This window comes from Balaenoptera musculus, chromosome X, assembly GCF_009873245.2.
Source record: "Balaenoptera musculus isolate JJ_BM4_2016_0621 chromosome X, mBalMus1.pri.v3, whole genome shotgun sequence".
Classification (NCBI taxonomy): domain Eukaryota; kingdom Metazoa; phylum Chordata; class Mammalia; order Artiodactyla; family Balaenopteridae; genus Balaenoptera; species Balaenoptera musculus.
In genome coordinates, this window is record NC_045806.1 from 36,389,033 (window position 1) to 36,410,182 (window position 21,150).

The 21,150-nt window shown below is 35.8% G+C and overlaps 1 protein-coding gene across 12 annotated transcripts in view; it reads right to left on the reverse strand.

Annotated features, from left to right (window-relative positions):
- The window catches only part of CASK (calcium/calmodulin dependent serine protein kinase), a 398,598-nt gene that overhangs the window by 102,201 nt on the left and 275,247 nt on the right, over positions 1 to 21,150 (reverse strand). For all 12 annotated transcript variants that reach the window (XM_036839503.1, XM_036839508.1, XM_036839507.1 and 9 more), the window contains exons 9-10: positions 14,211 to 14,294; positions 3,013 to 3,112 (exon numbers count right to left, since the gene is read on the reverse strand). In XM_036839503.1, coding sequence (XP_036695398.1) covers positions 3,013 to 3,112; positions 14,211 to 14,294 — 184 coding nt within the window. The remainder of the gene's footprint in view (positions 1 to 3,012; positions 3,113 to 14,210; positions 14,295 to 21,150) is intronic.

Below are 21,150 nucleotides of genomic sequence, written 5' to 3' on the forward strand. Positions count from 1 at the left end.
AAAGGCTCTGTTAAATTATTTTTTAAAAATTAAAATTATGATTTTGAATAGAATTTGCGGGGAGGAAAATAGGATTGCCAGCTTTTAATTTTGTCAAGCAAGGTCATTAAGAAAAAAAATTTAACAAACTACCATTTACTATCATTTCACAGAAAGAATAGAAAAGGCATTATCTAAAGATGAAAAACAGTCCATCTCAAGAAAGGACAGTTGGTGACCTTATACTGTTCTCTCTCTAACTCCTCCTTCCCCACTCCCTCACCCCTGCCCTACAAGCACATGCTTTATGATCACTTTTTTCTTTTTGACATGGGCTTTCTGGAAGAACATTCAGGTAAAGATGAAAAGTGCTTTATGTTTTGTACTGTAAAACAAACCCATGCAAATTTGAACAGAAAGGCAGTGGAAAGGATAACATTGGGAACTTAAAATAAATGATGGAGAATTAAAGGGCTAGGATTAAACAGAGAAGAATTTAGGCTTAAAATTAATGAAAATATTAAAAATAAAAATGCACTGAAAAATGAAAATATAGATGTGTTAACTTATGTAAGTATAAAGCCCTTATATGAGTCTAGATAAAACATCATAGTCTTTCTGCAACTAACCATACAACCATTGCTGTTAGTTGCAGTAAAGGAAATTTGCAAAGACAGATATTTGATAAATAATGCTGACAATAATAGATAATGCCTCCCTTTAAATGGCCTAGTATTAAAAGTTAATTTTAGGAACATATGATAATTCCTGATAGCCATGTGAAATTTAGGAAAACATTAAAATTTTCTTCAAAAATTTCCTTTGTCTTTGACATCTGACTATATAAAAATTTCCTCTTCATTTAGGGTAGGTAATCAGACACTTACACTGCATAACAATTTTATCTTTTATTGATAGCAGCTGGACAGTGCCCTCAAAAATATTTTAGACACATTTAGCACATCGAATGAAGATACAGACTGCTTGCAGGATCGTTAAGATCCAGAAACTAAAAAAAAAAAAAAAAAGGCATAGGGTGAGACTACAGGAAAGGGAAGCAATATATGCAAAATTGTGAACAACTAATTTGAGGGTTTGCAGGCGACCCACAAGACAGTGTGAGAAATTTCTTTTTTTAAAAAGCAAGTACTGTAATCAGAAACTATTTCAACCATATCGTTTAGAGATTGTACTAAAAAAAAACAGAAAAAAATGGGCAATAAAAATGTATTTAACAGAAAATAAGCATAACTATAGACAATTCCTTTTCCTAAAAGAAAAATCCAGCTCTTCACAGAAAGGAATACTTAAGAGCTCATTAAAGTCTTGCTAAGCAGAGGTAAATATTAAGGGGCAACATTAAAGATTAGGTCTCTGAAGCTGTTGCAAGGCCCATCCTGCTCTCTTCCCATTTCTAAAGATGAAAATGGTATTAGAGATATTGACCCAAAATCTCTAAATATATTCCAAGTATGTGACTATATCATGTAGCCACAGTACAACATAAAACTGTTACTAGATTCACTCCCCCTAGAAAGGGTTAACTGTAATCTGAGTGTGAGGAAGGAAGAAGGAGGTTTGAGCTAACAATAACAGAAAGCTACAAAATGGAGGGAACAAAATGGACCAGAAGAAAAAAAGACAGATGTGAAACAATAGGGAGCGGTGGGGAATATACCTATAACACAACTACGGCCTTGCCTTTCCTGTGGGAAGGACTCTGGATAATGACCAAGTCAGCACAAGAGGAAAAGAGCAAGTCCTCCTCAGAGTCTCTTCTCTAAGATTCCCATTTATGAATGCTTTTGGAAATCACCTTCACTCAAAAGAGGAAGATTCACATCCCAATTGGTAAAGGTCAAAATAAGGAACTATATAGCTGCTGGAATGGGAAATTTGCTCCTGTTATTTTGCACAAGGTATAAGCACATACCAATTGGTAAGAAACTCTCTGTGTGTATATGCGTATGTGAGCAGGTATGTGCACATACGTGTATAACAGAGGAAGGAAGAAGCATAAATACTGACAAATGCTCATGGTTCCAACATGTAAGAAGCTTAGCACATCCATTCTTCCTATATGGCTACCGGTGAAGGACAAACAACTCATGCTTTAGGAAGGGCCCTGGGCCTTGATTCCAATGCTGATGCACGAATATTGAATGAGCCAGTCCGAGAGTACAAAAATCAAATCACTAGCGCAAAGTCAACCACATGACAAATACTGAGTAATTCTAATGAAAGAAAGAAAAGTTGAGGCCAGAGGACATATGATATAGGAGTTAAGTAAATAAATACGCAAATAAAAATTTAAAACTGTAACACATATACATGCATTTACATATACATATAAATGGGTCCTATGTATTTTTAGTAAATAATCCTTGAGAATACCTCACTGGTAAGATGGAAATCTGAGCATTTTATAAAATAATTTTGTGAACATTAGTGGGTTTTTTCAGGAGTACCTATATACATTTCATCAAAATAGGCAATTCTTCTTCTATGTTCCTCTCCCTTGAATGCTTGTGTAGACTTGCTATAGACTTTATAAAAAGAGATGAACCTGTAAATTGTTTCTAGAGATAATTCACAAGACAGCTTTACATTGAAAGATTCAATTAAAAGCAGCATTGTTCCAAAGTCTGATCTGCTACAGTTGACATGGGGAAAATCTTACATCGGAAATTTTTGTTGAGGTAGAAGGTAATCACAAAGATTCAGAAAGACTGACTACAAATGTTGGATTGGATGAAGTGCAGTGTTGGGTCTGGAGGGGGGAAAGGGGAAGAAGTATTTCCGAGATTAAAAAAAAAAAAGTGAAATGTCGGTTTGGAGCAGTAGGGGAAAGCAATTTCAGTATTAAAATGAAAAGGAATCAGACACATGTGGATGGAATTTGGCTGCTGACACTTCCTTAGAATCCCATGGAGGATCTGACTAGATTCACAGAAAAAGTTTATTCATAATGGAAGAGAAAGGATGTAGACACTAAATGATTCACACTGGTGAATGAATGAATGATTCAATTACCTGAGGAGGTAGGGTCTTCGGAGAAATCTGGCAACTCTTCAGGGGGATCCCCATAGAATGAGTTGAATTTGTGACTTGACACAGCTGCTAGTACTGCACCCTAAAGCAAAGAGATGAAAAAATATATATATATTTTTTAAAATTTTGTTTTTGTTTTTGTTTTTGGCCATGCTGCGCAGCTTGTGGGATCTTAGTTCCCTGACCAGGTATTGAACCCAGGCCCTTGGCAGTGAAAAGTGTGGAGTCCTAACCAATGGACTGCCAGGGAAGTCCTGAAAAATATATATTGATATTATTAAAAGAAATACAATAAACAACAAGGTCCTACTGTATAGCACAGAGAACTATATTCAATATCCTAAGATAAACCATAATGGAAAAGAATATAAAAAAAGAGAATGTATATATGTATAACTGAATCACTTTGCTGTACAGTAGAAATTAACACATTGTAAATCACCTATACTTCAATAAAAAATATTGATAAAAAAGAAATACATAAATACAAAAAAGTTAATTACCAAATATTTATTTAAGAATTATTCAGAAGGTCAAATATATAGGAGATGATAGCTAGAAAAGAGGTGGTTTTAAATAATTTTGGATTCCTTTAGATAAATCACACACGCACATACCAGACAAACACTGTTGGGGATTGTAAAAGTATATGAAACCATTTACATCTTGAACTTAAACATATACTAGACAACGAAATATTCTGCAGTCACTATAAAATGATGCTGCAGAAGAGTGTTTACTGAAATGATAAGGTGTCTGTGATGAATTACACAAAAAAAGGTTTTAAAAAATCTGTAGTAGTATGATCTTATTTTTGAAAAAAAGTTAATAAAGATATAAAAGACCGAATATATACCAAAATGTTAATAGTATTAATTATCCCTGGGTAGTAGGAATGTGAGTCATTTTTCTTTTTTTAAATCTTTTTTTCCTTTCTTTTTGATATTAATAATGACTATGTGTTACTCTTGTATAGTATTCTCACTCAGGCCACCCAGCAGAATCAACTACATGTTGACTCTTCTAAACCACATGCATAGCCTCCCTTGATTCCTAGTTGAGAAACACTGTCATGTTGAGTCCATGATATCCCTTAAGATTATTGGGTAGAAAAATGTTGGGAATTATTGTTTCAGTAACAATAAGAACGATAAAAGTTATTTTGTATGTGTTGAATCACGTGAGTGTTAGGTGTAGGTTAGAATCACGTGAGTGTTAGGTGTAGGTCAGAATATCCAGGTGTGTTCCTGGGCTCTGCCACTTTCCATCTGCATGACCTTACTTGATTTAATCATTTAACCTCTTGAGGTTTTCTCATTTGTAAAGTGAGGATATTAAAACTGACATAGCTTACCTTACGTGATTGTCAAAAGTCGTAATGTTTATGAAAGTGCTTTGCAAACCATAAAGCATTTTGTAAGTGCAAATTATTACTAACCCTACTAATATGTAGCTAGAACCTGAGTAGAGCCTTTGCTGCTTTAGGGAGAATTGCTCACTTACGTAGTCTAAGTATCATATCACCCTAGTAGTCTAAGTGTAAAGAAGCTTAAGTCTAAATTTTAAATATTGAACTCTTAGATTTTTCTGAAAAGAAAGATCAATCTTTTGTGTATACAGGTATTTATTAAATTTCATTAATAATCACAATAATAATAAAATTATTAATAATTACTAATAATTCTAATAACATTATTAATGGAAACACATTTCTACAAGGTTCATTTTTTTGGGGGGTGGTTATGTTAGGGTTTCTTTCTACAAATATAAACTGAAAAAGAGCAAATATAAACAGAAAGGGAAGAGCAAAAAGTAGAGAAGTGATCTTGATGATACCATTCCAGGCAACTTTTTTAGATTTCCAATAGTCCAGGGTTAATGCATGAGAGGTTCTTATGCAGAATTTTATGGTCAGCTACCATGATGAAAAAAATAGTACTGAATGTTGAGTTCTTCTTTCTGTAGTAGAAGCTTATTTCACTTTACATATTATACATGTTCCCTAAAAGCTGGATGAAAATGGAATTTTTATAGATCAAAGCACATGTTTCTCATACACTGAAACTAAAATTTTAGAGATGCTTTATTTTTATTTCCAAATGAAGTTCAGCTGAGTTTCTTAATATGTTAGTTTTATGTTTCAAGGCCTGTTCTAGTTACCACTATAGTCAAAGATCTAGAAATACTTATACTGGGAAAGCACTATTTAAAAGAGCCCTGAGAGGTAAATTCTTTTGAAACAATAGTAGCAAGTTCCTAATTTATCTGTCTTATGGTTAGCAGTTTTGTTTATTTAGCTTTCTAAACTCAGTGACTGCATGTGGTTCAAAAATTCAATACAAAGCTATTATGTAAAACAGCAAAATGGTTTCAAAACAGTTTATGGATTTATAGAATTTTATTGGAGTTGGAGAGTCAACCTGCAAGATGATTCATTCTAGGAGACTCATTTTGCAGATGAAGAAACTGAGGTCTAGAGAGGCTTAGTAACCTATTAAGGTTGCTGCCAACTTAGAGACAGAATCAAGAGTAGACAGAATGGAGGTCTTCTGACTACTCTCCCCAGTTCAAGGGTTTTTACTGTACTAGGGGTCAAAAATATTTTCCTGTAAAGGGCCAGAGAGTGAATATTTTAGGCTTGCAGGGCATATGGTCTCTGTTGTAACTATTCAACTCTGCCATTTAGCGTGAAAGCAGCTATAGACTATATGTACATGAATTTCCATCACTGTGTTCCAATAAAACTTTATATATAAAAATAGAAATATAGATGTATTAATTTGTGAAAGCGTAAAGCTCTTATGTGAGTGCTTTGGTCCCCAGATTGTAGTTTGCCAACCCCTCTACTACACTGTCGCTATTGAAGAGCCTGTGGATATAACAACATAAAACCAGATCTTATACAAGTAGTTCTTCAAACTTTCCAGTTTATTAAATCCTTCGTAAAGAAGTTTTCTATCTACTTTAGTTTAGAAGATATACTTCAGTAAGTTTTGAGAGTAAAACATAACGATTTTGAGTTAAGAAGACCATTCACGGGCTTCCCTGGTGGCGCAGTGGTTAAGAATCTGCCTGCCAATGCAGGGGACACAGGTTTGATCCCTGGCCTGGAAAGATCCCACTTGCCACGGAGCAGCTAAGCCCGTGCGCCACGACTACTGAGCCTGCACTCTAGAGCCCGTGCTCTGCAACAAGAGAAGCCATGACAATGAGAAGCCTGCGCATCGCAACGAAGAGTAGCCACTGCTTGCCTCAACTAGAGAAAGCCCATGTGCAGCACCAAAGAACCAGCACAGCCAAAGATAAAAACAAATAAATAAATAAATTTATTTTTTAAAAAAAGACCATTCACAATCTGATTACTAATATTAATGATGCAATTTTCTACTAAGCAAATTAACCTAGAAAGGAGAAGGCAGATTTTAAATTCAAAGAAAAAGATAACTACAAGTAATTAAGCTCAATCATAATTGTAGTTAATATGTCAAACATCAAAATGGAACACTCCCCACTAGATGATTCTGTGTCTCATTTAAGGAAGTGGAAAACAAACAAAGAAAATGGTTAGCTCAGACTTCTGCTAAGTTAAACTACTGTACATGCACTTAGGGAAACAGCAAAGTTATTAAGTAAGGAACAGGAGAGTTGAACACAGATGAATTACTGACTTGAAGACAGAGTCAAAAGCCAATACCCCCTTTCTGGTGCCCCCTAACTGAGCTCAGAAACAAGTACCATGAAGGCTGATAGGCACAAGGGCAGGGAGGTATATTTTTAAAAGTCTAAATACAAAACACAGAAGTATGAGATATAGAATACTGGCTTTGCACCTAAGTGGCAAGGTCACACAATCATTTTGTGATATACTGGGGGGGCAAAACGCATCACCGGGACATACAAATTCAAGTGTGACTTAAGAATTTGAGAGAGGATCATCTTACTAAGACTCAGAACACAACTCAAAACCCTAAAAAGGGTGGAGAATTTGGAGTGGTTGAGGCTGACCAAAAGGCTAGAAAATCATTTCGAGGCAGAAATGTTAAAGGATTTATGTTGACTACATGTAAGAATTAGGTCCTAGATGATAATGAGGTAAGATCATTAACTAAATCAGAACTTCCCATCTCTCTCCATATAGTCACAACCAAAGTTATCATTCAGTTTAGTCAGCATGGCCTATATGTATTTGATACTTAAGCATAATCTAAACAAAAGTCTAAAAGCTAGAGTTTCAAAATTAAGTCAGGGCATATGATTAAAGGAGGCTGTGCTATCTTCTCTGAAGAAGATTAAAAATGAGACTTGTTAGTGTAGTAGATATGGCTATATTTCAGAGCAATTGCATGGAATAGATATCTTAGGAATCCTTTTGGGTCTGTGTAAAAGTATTTCATAAAGATGGTCTTTTAATGTATATAATAACTTTCAAAAGCTAGACTGTCTAACTTTGAGAGTAATAAACTCTGTATTTCAGAATCAGCAACTAATAGAATTGCTTTATAAAATATAAGGTCAAACTCACGTCAATTATTATTTATGTAACTGTTCATACCAGAATAACCGTTTTCAGGTTTAGAATCAAAGGTGCCTTTTGGATACCAGATTTACTGCTCTGAGGAGCTGGAGCCTGCAACCTCTCTGCTAATTTACTGTTCTCTCCTGTAATTAGAGGGCTCTGGGTAAGTGCTGGTCTTCATTAGGGCACAAAGGTCCTCGATAAATCTTTAAGTTAGCTGTTGATGAATTGGTAGAAGGGGGAAGACTGACAAAAGGCAGCTAATTAAAGCTTCCTGGTTGACCTCTCAAAAGGTGCTGCTTAGGTGTAGCATTACTCTTGCAGATAGCAGTGCTGTACAACAGAACTTTCCGTGATGACAGAAATGTTCTATACCTGTACTGACCAATACTGTAGCGACTGGCCACATGTGGTACTGAGCACTTGAAATGTGGCTAGTGCAACCGAGAAATCAAATTTTAAATTTCATTTAATATTAATTAAAATTAAAAATTAAGTAGCCACATATGCCTAGTGGCTATTGTATTGGATAGTGAGTACCGGAAAACGGCATTCCTAAACAAATTTTTTCTAGTTCTACAAACTGCAGGAACCCAAGAGACCGACTGGTAAGTCAGAGAAGTAATGCAGGCTATATTTTTGCAATTTGCAAAATCAATAAAGGAAAATTATAGGAAGTTATCAGAAATCTCCCTCACTTTCTGTATATACAAGGAATAAATGGTTTTATCCTCTAAATTGAATTACACGGATTCAACTCACCCTTTCCTGAAGTGACTGCAATAAACTTACCCAAATACAGAATATTGCTTCTATTTGTACAGAATAACTTTGACATACTTCACTATAGGGAAATTTGCTTTCTAATTCATGAAGCAAAGGGAATGATTTCTAGAACAGATTTCCTGCTGAGCCTCTTCCCTAGATAGACAAGCTCAGACACCCACAGCCCCTTTCCCCACCTCGGCCCCTTGCACAGTAACTCCTTCATGTAAATGGCACCCAGAGTTAGAGTACAGGTATGCCTCCTTAAGAGACACATACCCATAGAGCACAGATTTTCCAGACAGTCTGGATCACACACTCTGTCCCATGCATCCTAATATTCAGTCTGAGAAAATACAATCCTCATATCTAGTCCTGTACTCAGGACTATGTAGTTTATATAAGAAGTATTATTTCTAGAGGATGTGAAAAAACTGAAGTATTAAAATTCTAGAGCTCGGTATGAAATAAAAGTAGGGGAAAAATTCAACATATGAAATGTCTGATAACCAAAATGGTGAAAAGAAATTTTCCATCATCATTCACAGGTGTAAAATAAAATAGTGAAAGAAAGAAAGGAAAATAAAAAGAAATGTGTGATAATTCAAATCACATGTAGGGTTCTATAAACTTTTAAAACCTACAGTTCGAAAGATAGTCTGAAAATGATGTCAATGCTTTATACTTGTCCAAATAATTTTCTCATTAGGTATTTGTTGTGTCCTGTAGCTTGCTGAATAGGTTAAATGCCAAAATGAATGTATGAATATGGAAAGGAACACTTTCTGATTGCTGAGTACTGACACTATTATAACCAATAATGAGTAATAGTCTTGAAATTTCAGTAGAGTAAAATGAATAATGTTTTATATTCTGGCATAAAATAGTTTCACAAAACTTTCAGAATGGGAAAAAGGTTCAACTGCAAAAATAATAAACTCACTACCAAAAATACATTAAAATTTATAAACAGGTATAAGCCTTTTGGAAGGTAAGTTATTCATAGAGATCAAAAATCTTAAATACATGTATACACTCTGATGCCAACAAGTTCCAGTAGCAAAGAACTTACCCTAAGAATATAATCAGAGGTGTACAAAGATTAGTGAAAACAGAGTCAATGCAATAGTATTTATGGTTGTGGAAAACTGGAAGCAATGTCCATGTCCAACAGCTGTTTAATTAAATTATGATATGTACATATGACGGAATTTTGTAGACCAATTACAAGTTTGTGCTTTAGAGTAATGACTCTCAATAAGGTAAACTTATCAGAATCACCCATGGGGCTTTTTCAATAAACGTATGCCCCTCCAACCTCCTGCATGCCTGGGGCTGAGGGGGGGAGGGATGGGTGGTGTCTTGGCTGAGCTGACTGGTGTGGTGAGCTACTGTTACTATGTGAATGTGTCATGTCCTTCAAGTGTGCCAAAGTGAAAGCCAGTATTTAAGAAGACTATTTTGTCATATGGTATAAAAAAAAAGTAGGTTATGTGGAATTCACATAACATAAAACTAACCATTTTAAAGTGTACAATTCAGTGCTAATTAGTACATTCACAATGTTATGCGGCCACCACTTCTGTCTAGATCCAAAACATCCTCATCCCAACCCAGAAAGTCCCTATACCCATTAAGCAGTCACTACCCAGTGCCTGGCAATCACCAGTTTGCTTTTTGTCTCTATGGACTTACACACGTAAATACCTATTCGAGATACTGCAAATAAATGCAACCATCCAATACGTGGCCGTTTATGTCTTTTACTGCATGTCAATATCCAATTGTCCCAGCACCATTTGTTGAAAAGACTATTCCTTCCCCATTGAATTGCTTTGGCATTTTGGTTGAAAATCAACTGACCATAAATATAAGAGTTTATTCCTGAACTCTTGATTCTCTTCACCAATCTACACGTCTAACCCTATACCATACCAGTACCACAGATACTATAGCTTTATAGTAAGTGTTGGAAAATATAAGTCCTCCAACTTTGTTCTTTTTCAACAGATTGTTTTGACTATTCTTGGTCCTCTGCATTTCCATGTAAATTTAGGATCAGTTTGTCAATTTCTGCTAAAACTTTGATAGGGATTGTGTTCAACCTACAGACCAATTTGGGAAGAATTGCCATCTTAACAATATTGAGTCTTCCAATCCACGAATATTAAATACCTCTCCACTTATTTAGATCTTCTTTAATTTCTCTCAGCAATATTAGTTTACAAGTCTTAAAATTCTTTTGTTAAATTTATTCTTAAGTGTTTCATTCTTTTTGATGCTATTGTGAATGGAATTGTTTAATTTCATTTTAAGACTGTTCATTGCTCATATATAGAAATACAACTCAATTTTATATACTGATCTTGTATCTTGCAACCTTGCTGAACTTATTACTTCTAATAGATATTTGCAGATTCCTAAGGATTTTCTATATACAAGATCATGTCATCTGTAAACAAAGACAACTTTACTTTCTTTCCAATCTGGATACCTTTTTTTTTTTTTTTTGCCTGACTGTACTAGAGCCTGAGAATCTGTATTTTTAATAAGTTCCCAGGTGATGCTGATGCTGATGGTCTGGGGATCACACTTGGAGAGCCACTGCTCTAAAGAATGTATATCACAGGATGGATATGATACTAGAGGAAAGATACTAGAGTCACTAGAAGGGGAGTGACTATTACAATATATCACAGGTATAAGATCCTTTCTTTCTAGATACTGTGAAGGAAAATGATGATCAAAATGGTCAGAAAAGTCTAAGCATCATTACTTTGGAAGACATACATAAATAGAGATTATTCAGCGACATTTTTGGTGTTCTGTAATTTTTTGAAAGCCTTTAAAAATCTCAAAAATGTAAATGATGTTACTGGGGAAAAGCTAAAATGGTATGGAGCGTCCATTTAGGAATTACAGTTGTTAATAGAGACCAAATCAAAGGTATTAAATATTAAAATAATAATAAAACAATAACAATAAAATGTTAATAGAAAATAATATCTATGGAGCACGTATGACTGCTAGGTACTATTCTAACTGCTATATTAATTCATTAAATCCTTACAACCCTATGAGTTAGCTATTATCATTATCCCCATTTTATAGACAAGGAAATTGAGGCACACAAAATTTAAATAACTCGTTCAAGGTTACACAGCTAGTGTCAGGGTCAGAATTCACCTAAGGCGATGTAGCTCTAGAGGTCACTCTTTCCCATAACACTGTACTCATTCACTTTCTTCTTGCCACTGACAATAAAAATTTCCTACCTCTGACTTAGTAATAAAATCAATTTTCTACTGCTTTGTGTGAACTTCAAAGGGAATCATAATAATTAGGGTGTTTCCCACCATCTGATGGGCTTAAAAACAGTGTCTAGGTAGAAGGATGGGTACCTAGCTGTTCATTTGTGAAAATAAATTGTGTGGTGAGCTCTGAAAGCCAGGGAAGTTGCAATCTCTGTTCTAGAAGCTCACAGAAATGGCAGAATGAGAATTAGTTTCTTGAGGAGAGTAGGTATAACAAGCTTTAACCAGGGTGGCTGAATACACAAAGGAATACAGCCTTACCAGAAGCTGAAAAAAAAACTCAGTGATAACCCTGCTGATGCTCCTAATTCTAGGTTGTTTGGTGGGTCTTAAATTTTAAAGAGGCTTGCAAAGGGATGTGGTAAATTCACATGACCCCTCTCCGCTGTGACAGCTTGCTCCTGTCCAAATGAATCTTAGTCACCACTTTGGCTATTTTAGGCCCAAGTCTGATTCAGTGGCACTGGGAGAAATACAGCATGTGTTTCTTGTGAGGGGGCAAGCCTGAACCCTATAGTAAACGGCTTTTATTTGGGCAATGAAAGGTTCAATCCCAGACAGGGTAATGTCACACAGGCCAAAGCAACAATAGAGTTAAAAAGACTTTAGGGAAGAACTGAGAAAGAAGTATAATTAATAGCTTCTTTGGGAAAGAAATTAACTTCAAAAATGGCTAACCATTCACTTTGGATAAGATTTTCTTTTTCTTTTGTAGGCCATACTGGTTCAGGTGTATAGCAAAGCAAAAAACCAAAAGTCTTGGGAAACTCCTTTGGGCACCATCTCAATAATGGCATGTCATTAATAATTATTGTTTTGCCGAGGATTTTTAAATAGAGAAGAGCCAGTTTGTACCCCTGACTGCAAAAACAACTAGGAAAAAGGCTTAACTGGGAATAATCATCACCAACAGTGACATGTTAGAATTTCCCTTACTCTACAGTTGCACTCTCTAATAGAACTTTTTGCAATGATGGAAATGTCCTATATCTGCTCTGTCCAATATGGCAGCCACTAGCCACATATGGTTGCTGAACACTTGGAATGTGCTAATGTGACTGAGGAACTGACCTTTTTTTTTTTTTAATTTTATTTATTTATTTATTTAATTTTTTGGCTGCATTGGGTCTTCGTTGCTGTGTGCGGGCTTTCTCTAGTTGCTGTGAGCAGGGGCTACTCTTCGTTGCGGTGCGCAGGCTTCTCATTGAGGTGGCTTCTCGTTGCGGAGCACAGGCCCTAGGCACGTGGGCTCCAGTAGTTGTGGCATGCGGGCTCAGCAGCTGTGGCTCGTGGGCTCAGCAGTTGTGGCTCGCGGGCCCTAGAGTGCAGGCTCAGTAGTTGTGGTGCACAGGCTTAGTTGCTCCGCAGCATGTGGGATCGTCCTGGACCAGGGCTCGAACCTGTGTCCCCTGCGTTGGCAGGCAGATTCTCAACCACTGCACCACCAGGGAAGTCCCGGAACTGACCTTTTAATTTTATTTAATTTTAGTTAATTTAGATTTAAAACGCTACATGTGGCTAGTGGCTAATATGTTGGCCAGTTCAGCTCCATATGATAATACTGTAGCCTACATAGTTTCCTGAAAATTCATATAAATGTTCTTATAAATCTAGAGTTGAATACAATCATTCACATATTTCAGGAGTCAAATAACAATGAATTAATAATATTATTGCAACTTATGACATATCTGAAAATACTTATGAAGAGAAGTTTTATAGTTGGCAGGAGTCACATGGCTAAGGAGGACTCATCTAATCAACCACTTAGAGGATAGAGCTAAGTTTTTTAATAGTAATTAAAGTAAGTCAAATATAAGTTAACTTTAAGACCATAATATAATAGTTTCCTCTGTTGGGGGGAGGAGGGAAATGCTGTCCCATAAGATTTTTGCCCAGTGCTGAAAGATTCCATTATTTTATTCCGGGTCTTTTTCAAAAACCTCAAAAACCTTTTAAAGTCAAATGGGCCCTCCATATGAAGTAAATACTGTGTTTTGTTTGTTTATTTGTCTGTTTTTGGTGGGGTGGAGGATAGGGAGCATGGTAAACGGGAGAAAGGTACCCTAGGAAGAATAAAGAAAAAGTGAGAAAAGTGATTTGAAAATATTTTCTAGTAGACTAAGGTAGTGGGGATTTTTACTGCTTTGTGATGGCTGTTCAACCCTAGTTCCAATTCTAATTTGGTATTATTCCCATTGAACTAAACTCACATTTTCTGACAAAATATTTAAGTTTGAGAAAGCATGGCCTAGATTAAAATTCAACAATAATGGATAATAATAGCAAATTACTATTTTTAAAGTAATTATATCTCTGCTATGAATTTTAGAGATAACATAAATCTAAAATATGATTAATCTTCCATTTATTATAACTTATTGTTTGGATTTGTACTTAGATATTACCTTAAATGACTTAAAAAACCAAAATCTTATTGAAATAATGGTAACTTTTGGAAATAAGAATTTAGCTGTAAGAAAGCAACAGCCAATACCAGGATAATATTTATGGGCACTGAAACAGAATAAAAACATTATCATCAACTGCCTCTATCTGGCTTTTTGATGATTTCTTTAATTTACCTTTAGTTTCCTCCTTGCATTAAATTTCCTCAGTTGTTCTACTGTTTCTGGAAGATGAATCTTGTAGGCATAACGATCCCGCTCCTATAAAAGATGAAAGATAATGAACACACACAACTGTTTAAAAGAGTGAAGGAGCTTAATCTAAATAAACAGTAAGCCCAAATTGGATATGAAGGTCAAAACTGATAGTAAAATATTATTTCATTTTCAGCAATAACAAAGGGCTAAAATAATGGTCCATGTAATTTTCAGATATATGGCTATGTGGCTAAAACAATTAATCATAATTACTATGAAGGTATGAAGTTACCTTTGATACAATCTTGTCAGGCAAAATGAGCCTTTAAAAAATTAACTCCACAACTAACTCAGCATTCTAAGTTGTCAGGAATAACTGGATTTAAAAGAGTCACAGTATCTTCAAACTAGGACAAACTTTTCAAGGCCATCTAATTCAACCACTTCCCACGTGGGATCCCCTGCAATTCCTGATGGATGATCATTCTGTTTGACCTCATACAACAGATTACTTTATGGCAGCCCACTACAATTTTAAGAAAGTGAAAAAATTCTTACTCAGCCTGGTCCCACATCTGGCTTGTATGGACTAGCTCTTCTCCTTGGGGATCATAGAGCAAACATACTACCTCTTCCATATAATACCCCTTTAGTAGTTAAGAGGGGGATCATGCTTCCACTAAATCTATTCCTCTCTGTGATAACATCTCCAGTTGCCTCAACTTCTCATGTATATTTCAATCTGTGTTTCATTCTCCTTGTCTCCCTCTTTGATTCTAGTCTAATTTGTCAGTGTATCTGGAAGATTTTATGCTACAAGTATTTATTTTAGAAATATTTCTTGAGTGCCTACTATATGCCAGGCATTGTTCTATGCTCTTGGGATTAACAAGTAAACAAAACCAGCAAAGATTCTGGCCCTCATGTAGCTCATATTTCAGTGGGAGAAGATAAAATACAAAAAAAAGGTAAATTATAGAGTATGTTAAGAGTGCTATGGAATAAAGCAAAAAGTAAGGCAGGGTAAAGGTACATTGCAATTTAAAATAGGATGGTCAAAGTAGGCTCAACTGAGAAAGTGATATCCAAAAGAGGTGAGAGAGTGGGTCTAGGCAGATAGAACAACTAATGCAAAGGCCTTTCAAAGGAGAGAGTGTACCTGAAATTTTCAATAAATAGCAAGGAGACCCGTGTGTGGAGTAAATAGTAGATCAGATTAGAGAAGTGGCAAGGCTGGTGGAGGGCATAAAGGGCCTTTGGCTTTTATTCTGAGTGGGAGATGGAGCAACTGGGGGGTTTTTGAGCTGGAGTGATGTGATCTGACAAGTTTAGAGGAACACTCTGGTTGTTGTGTTGAGAATAGATTGGAAGGGGGCGAGGGTTTAAAAAAAAAGGCAGGGAGACCAGTTAGGAGGTTACTGTAGTAATCCAGGGGAGAGATGATGGTAGATGAAACCAGATGGAAACAGTAAAAAGGGTGAAAGGGAGATAGACTCTGAATGTAATTTGTTTTGTTTTCCCGAAAAAGTTTTACTGAGGTATAATTAGCATACAATTAACTGCACATGTACGATGGGATAAGTTTTGACATATGTATATAAACATAAAACCATCACCACAATCATAATGAACATATCCATCATTCTCAAAAGCTTCCTTGTGTCTCTGTCATCCCCTTCCCCAACCCCAGGCAATCACTGATCTACTCTCCCTTACTTTAGATTAGTTTGCATTTTCTAGAATTTTATATAGATGGAATAATACAGTACATGTTAATTATTGTCCAACTTCATTCACTCAGCCTAAATATTTTAACTTCACCCATGTTGTTGCATGTACCAATAGTTCATTCCTTTTTATTGCTGAGGGGTATTCCATTGTATAGATGTACCATAAACTTGTTTATTCATTCACCTGTTGATGGACCCTGGGTTGTTTCCAATTTTTGCCTATTATGTACAAGGATGCTGTGAACATTAATGTACAAGTCTCTGTATGGATATATGTTTCATTTCTCTTAGGTAAATACTTAGGAGTAGAATGGCTGGGTCATTTTATAAGAGTATGTTTAACATTTAAGAAACTGCCCAACAGTTTCCCAAAGTGGTTGTACCATTTTACATTCCCATAGCATTGTATAAGTTCCAGTTGTTCAACATCTGCACCAACACTTGGTGTGTTTTAGTCTTTTTGATTTTAGCCATTCTGATATATGTGTGTATACGTATTTCGTTGTGGTGTTAATTTGTATTTCTCTAATGACTAATGATGTTGACCATCTTTGCATGTGTTTATTTGCCATCTGGATACCATATAATATTTTCAAATTAAGTCCAAGATCACATTATTATTATTTTGTAACTAAAATTTCTCTTTGTATGTGAACTACTTCTAAAATCAAATGTTTTGGTATCATGTACTTACAAAATTTACTTTTGAATTTAAGTAGGATTTTACAGTCAGTCCTGTCAACGCTTCACCTTATTATCAGTGAAAATTCCTAAGGAATGAATACAAACACTTGAAAATTTATTTTCTGTATTAATGACTAATAGTAACAAGAGTTCCCTGGAGAGCAAAATGATAATCTTGAGTACACATACAACACTCAAATGTCAAAATGACTCCAATTTTTATTTCTGCTAGATTCCATGTGCTAAACATCTTAGAAATAATTTCATTATCTTTAGGGGCTTAACATCCTTTTCCTGCACTGAGCCAAAATAGGTTCACCAATACAGAAGACATAAGAATTTATCAAATAATTAACTAGCAGAGAGAAGGATAAAATTACTATTTTAGAACAAGCAATGGAATCTTTTCATGGATTTCTGTTATTGCTTGTAGATTACAAATTTTAATTGTGTTAGGTCTGGTGATATTTAATTAATGTACACTGAAGAACAAACATCAAAATGGGTTTTACATTATTTTTTGAATAAAAATTATTTTGTATCATGATAGAATACAGGGGGAAAAAAACCCCAGGGAAGGTTTTATAAACAACAAGAAGAAAACAAACAAACAAAAAGGTACCGCATGGTATAGTAGGAAGACAAGGGCCTTGGAGTTGAAAGACTTTTGTTCAAATTCTGGGCCATTTAGGTCTAGCTGTATGACCTTACATTCTCTCAGTATCAGTTGTGCCTTTTTGCAAACTAATCTTACAGGATTGTTATGAAGATTAAATGAGATGCTGTATAGGTACATGTTTGGTTTCCCTGAGTTTTAATAATCACTTTTATTAGTCAAGACATGGAAATCTCCGACATAAAAAAGTTTAGGAGCTTTTTAAAGTGTGTGTGTGAGAACAAATAGTTTACTAAATAATGGCTATTTTCTAACTGAAAACATGTTCCTATTACATAAGAAAAAAGGTAAAAATAGAACAGAATTACAGAGGAACAAATCTGTAACCCATTTTTAATTTTTAAAACTTACTCACTTTATTCATTTCCAAAAAAGGTGAACCTAGTTACAGCATGTTTTTGAATAGAGAGTCTAAGGCTGCTATGTCCAGTACAGTAGCCACTAGGTAAGATATATTTTTATATTTATATAATTTAAATATAATAATATGATAAATATTTAAATATAATTAAATATTCAGTTGTACTAGCCATATTTCAAGCGCTAAACAGCCAACATGTGGCTAGTGTCTATCACATTGGACAGTGCAGATATAAACACTGCCCTCATGGCAGAAAATTCTTATTGGACAGAGCTAGTAGGGGGTCTTTCCTTATTACTACTACTGAACTGAGGCTAAAATCTAACTAAATTTCACTTAAAATGAAATTGTTCAACATTTTAGGCATATGTAACAGAAAAAATTTCCATTGCTTTTTAAGAAAAAGGGGGGTTTCATTCCCTTTCTCAAGCCCTTTGTAGTCTTTGCAGTTAGTAGAACTGAGATCAAGTCTCTGGCTGACGCCGTGTGTGTGTGTGTGTGTGTGTGTGTGTGAGAGAGAGAGAGAGAGAGAGAGAGAGAGAGAGAGAGAGAGAGAGAGAGAGAGAGAGAGAGAGAGAGAGAGAGAGAGAGAGGGAGAGGGAGGGAGAGAGGGAGAGAGAGAGACAGGGCCTGGGGAAAGCGGCTTGAAAGATACATGTCATGTCTGGATTCTAGAGCCAGAAACAGGCATTGGAGCTGATTTTTAAAGCACTCCCCAATCCACAGAATAAACTCTTCTTTTTCCAAAGTCTACTTTTTTTAGTTAAGAGTTCTTGATAACAAGGAAATTAATGACTCAAAAGTGAAAGCAGCTAACAGAAGATTGAAAGCTAGAGAAAAGAAGTCCGACAGTGGAGGGACCCTAGGACTCAGAGGTGTGATCCTGTGGTGATATATCTGGGGTGTTTTTTTGGCCTCCTAACATATCCTCACCTGGGTGTGAGAGCAGCCCACAACCCGGAAACTCCCAGGGGAGCGCAGACAAAAATGACCCCCAAGAAAAGCCTCCTCTCTTTAGCCAAAGGACTGAGAAGAGGTTGGCTCTGCAGGACAGAACCCTTTTGACTTCACCCACTCCATTCCAGGGGATCACCATGAAAGAAGCCAAGTTCCTCCCCCTCAGAACACTTTCCACCAAACCAGCCCTGCCTGAAGCAAAGAAGAGCAAAGAGGTGGCACCCCACCCCTAGAGAACAGGGGCAGGATTACAAAGAGGAGGTAGCTGGGGAAGGAGGGGCTTTGGCACATCCCTAGTATACCCATGTGTAAAACCAATGACAACCAACAGAGCAAGAACTTTGAGACTAAACTATGGCTTATGAAGTACCTCCCAGGTTCCAAATGAGCCTCTGGGTAGCATACAAGTGGGACAGACTAGAGGAGTATTGCAAAGGCATTGAAAATGAAATTGGCATTTGAATCACAGCCCATAGAAGTGGACTAGGACATGTGTTCTGAATCTAATTGGGTTAACTGCCTACCAAAATAGAAGATTTAAATAAGAATCATAGTCTCATAACGTAATACTACTAAAAATGTGCAGCACAATATCCAGAAGTACTCTTCATACTAAGAACCAAGAAAATCTCAACTAAATTAAATTTAAATTTTGAAAGTTTAAAATAAATCACTTCCACTCTACATGTTTAACCCCTCTACAGGCTTCCTAATTCTGAATATCTTGAATCACTCAACTGAGCCTCATCAATTTTCCTTCCTTAATCACTCTTGGTCTGGGTATTTCTTTCCCGCTCCCAGTTTTACTTCCTGCTCCATGCCCCTGTCGCTTCCTAACTGGACAGCCCAGCTTCTATAGGATCTCTTTGCCTCTACTGCTTGCATCCTGACAGGCAACCCGCCTGTGCACAGTGTCCACAGGAATTATATGAGCATACTGCTTGCCCTGTATCATTGCTCAAAAGCTTGCAGTAGCTTTTAACTCTCTATACCCTAATGTCTAAAGTACTTAATTTGGCATTCTAGATATATTCTTCCCTCAAACCAAATTTTCACGCTACTACTACCACAACCCTTCAAATAGCTGACTTTTGTATTATGCCAGTGTTCCCTGACCCCATCCCTGAATGCCCTGAACACTTATAATGTTTTGCCTGTGCTCCTCTGTACCTCCCACATGGGCCCCCTTCAGTCCTACTAACATGTTACGTGCAGCCCTCTCTGGAGCGCTGGCCTACAGTGACCTCTCATGCCCCCCATTAGTCTTCCTGGGCTCATACTTCTGTATTCTTGTGAGGTGCTTCTCACGTGTGACTTCTTTGAGGTTATCTTTCTGTTTCTTTATGTTATATTAACAGCATTTGAAAATTCATTTCACGGGCTGACTACGCCTTTCTCTCTCTAATAGGTTGGGAAGTTTAGTGCATAGCAGACTGTGAACTCTATTTCTAGTGAACACCTCTTCTGCTCACCATTCACTAAGGTGAAGTGGAGAGAGAGAGAAGGACACAGTCAAAAAAATTTTTTTAATAAAATTATGCTTAAATTATGATTCCTGATATTTTCTAAGCAGATGAAATCACAAGATTAAAAAAAAAAGTCTGTTAAGGTACCTCATACCAGAAAACAAGTAAATAATAACAACCTCAAAGCATTATAAAAATGAGACAAAAGAAAAAAAATAATATTTTTCTGGATTAAACAGTCCTACCTGAAACTAATAGTAATGTGATATGAATTCAGAAAAATGTCTATAGCAACGTGTCTTGCACTTTAATGAAGTACTTGATTCACTGTCCCTTGTGCACACTACATGCTGAATATACATTTAATTGGTGTGTTGATTGATTTTTCCAAAATTCAAATTGATTAGCCTAATATAAATACCCTTTTCATCTTTATTATAGTCAATATACTTGAAGTCTATATATATTAAGGCTACAAAGGGTGTGAAAAGAGCTCAGTCGTTTATAAGAAAATTACAATCTTATTTGGTCTTACTTTTGTTGGAATGAATATTTACAGCAAACAGCACTAATTTAGATAAAAGTGTTAAATACGTATAATTTAACAACCACAAGACATTCACATATTAATTGGTCTATTTACTCAAATTCCCTTTTGAGATGGTATGATTGAACAGGACTTTTTTTTGTGGTTTGCCAAAGAAATAATTTTTTTGGACATAAAACAACGGTATCATGACTTTGAGTACTCTTCATTACAAGGATTTTCATCATTTTATTTCTCTACATTGCAGTTATTCAGGAGTTTTTCATATTTAAACCATAGCTTAAATTTTAGCCATTGCTAAATTACCACCACTTATATGCACAGAAATGATTTAGAAGTATACATGGAAAAGTACTGAAATATAAGCCTGTTCTCATCAGCTAGGTAATATTCTCATTGAATTCTTCCATCTTCAGATAACACACTGCAGTGAAGGTAAACTGTAGTTCAGACATGGCAGGTCACACTAAGCTCAAACAGCCTCCTGGAATTTTTTCA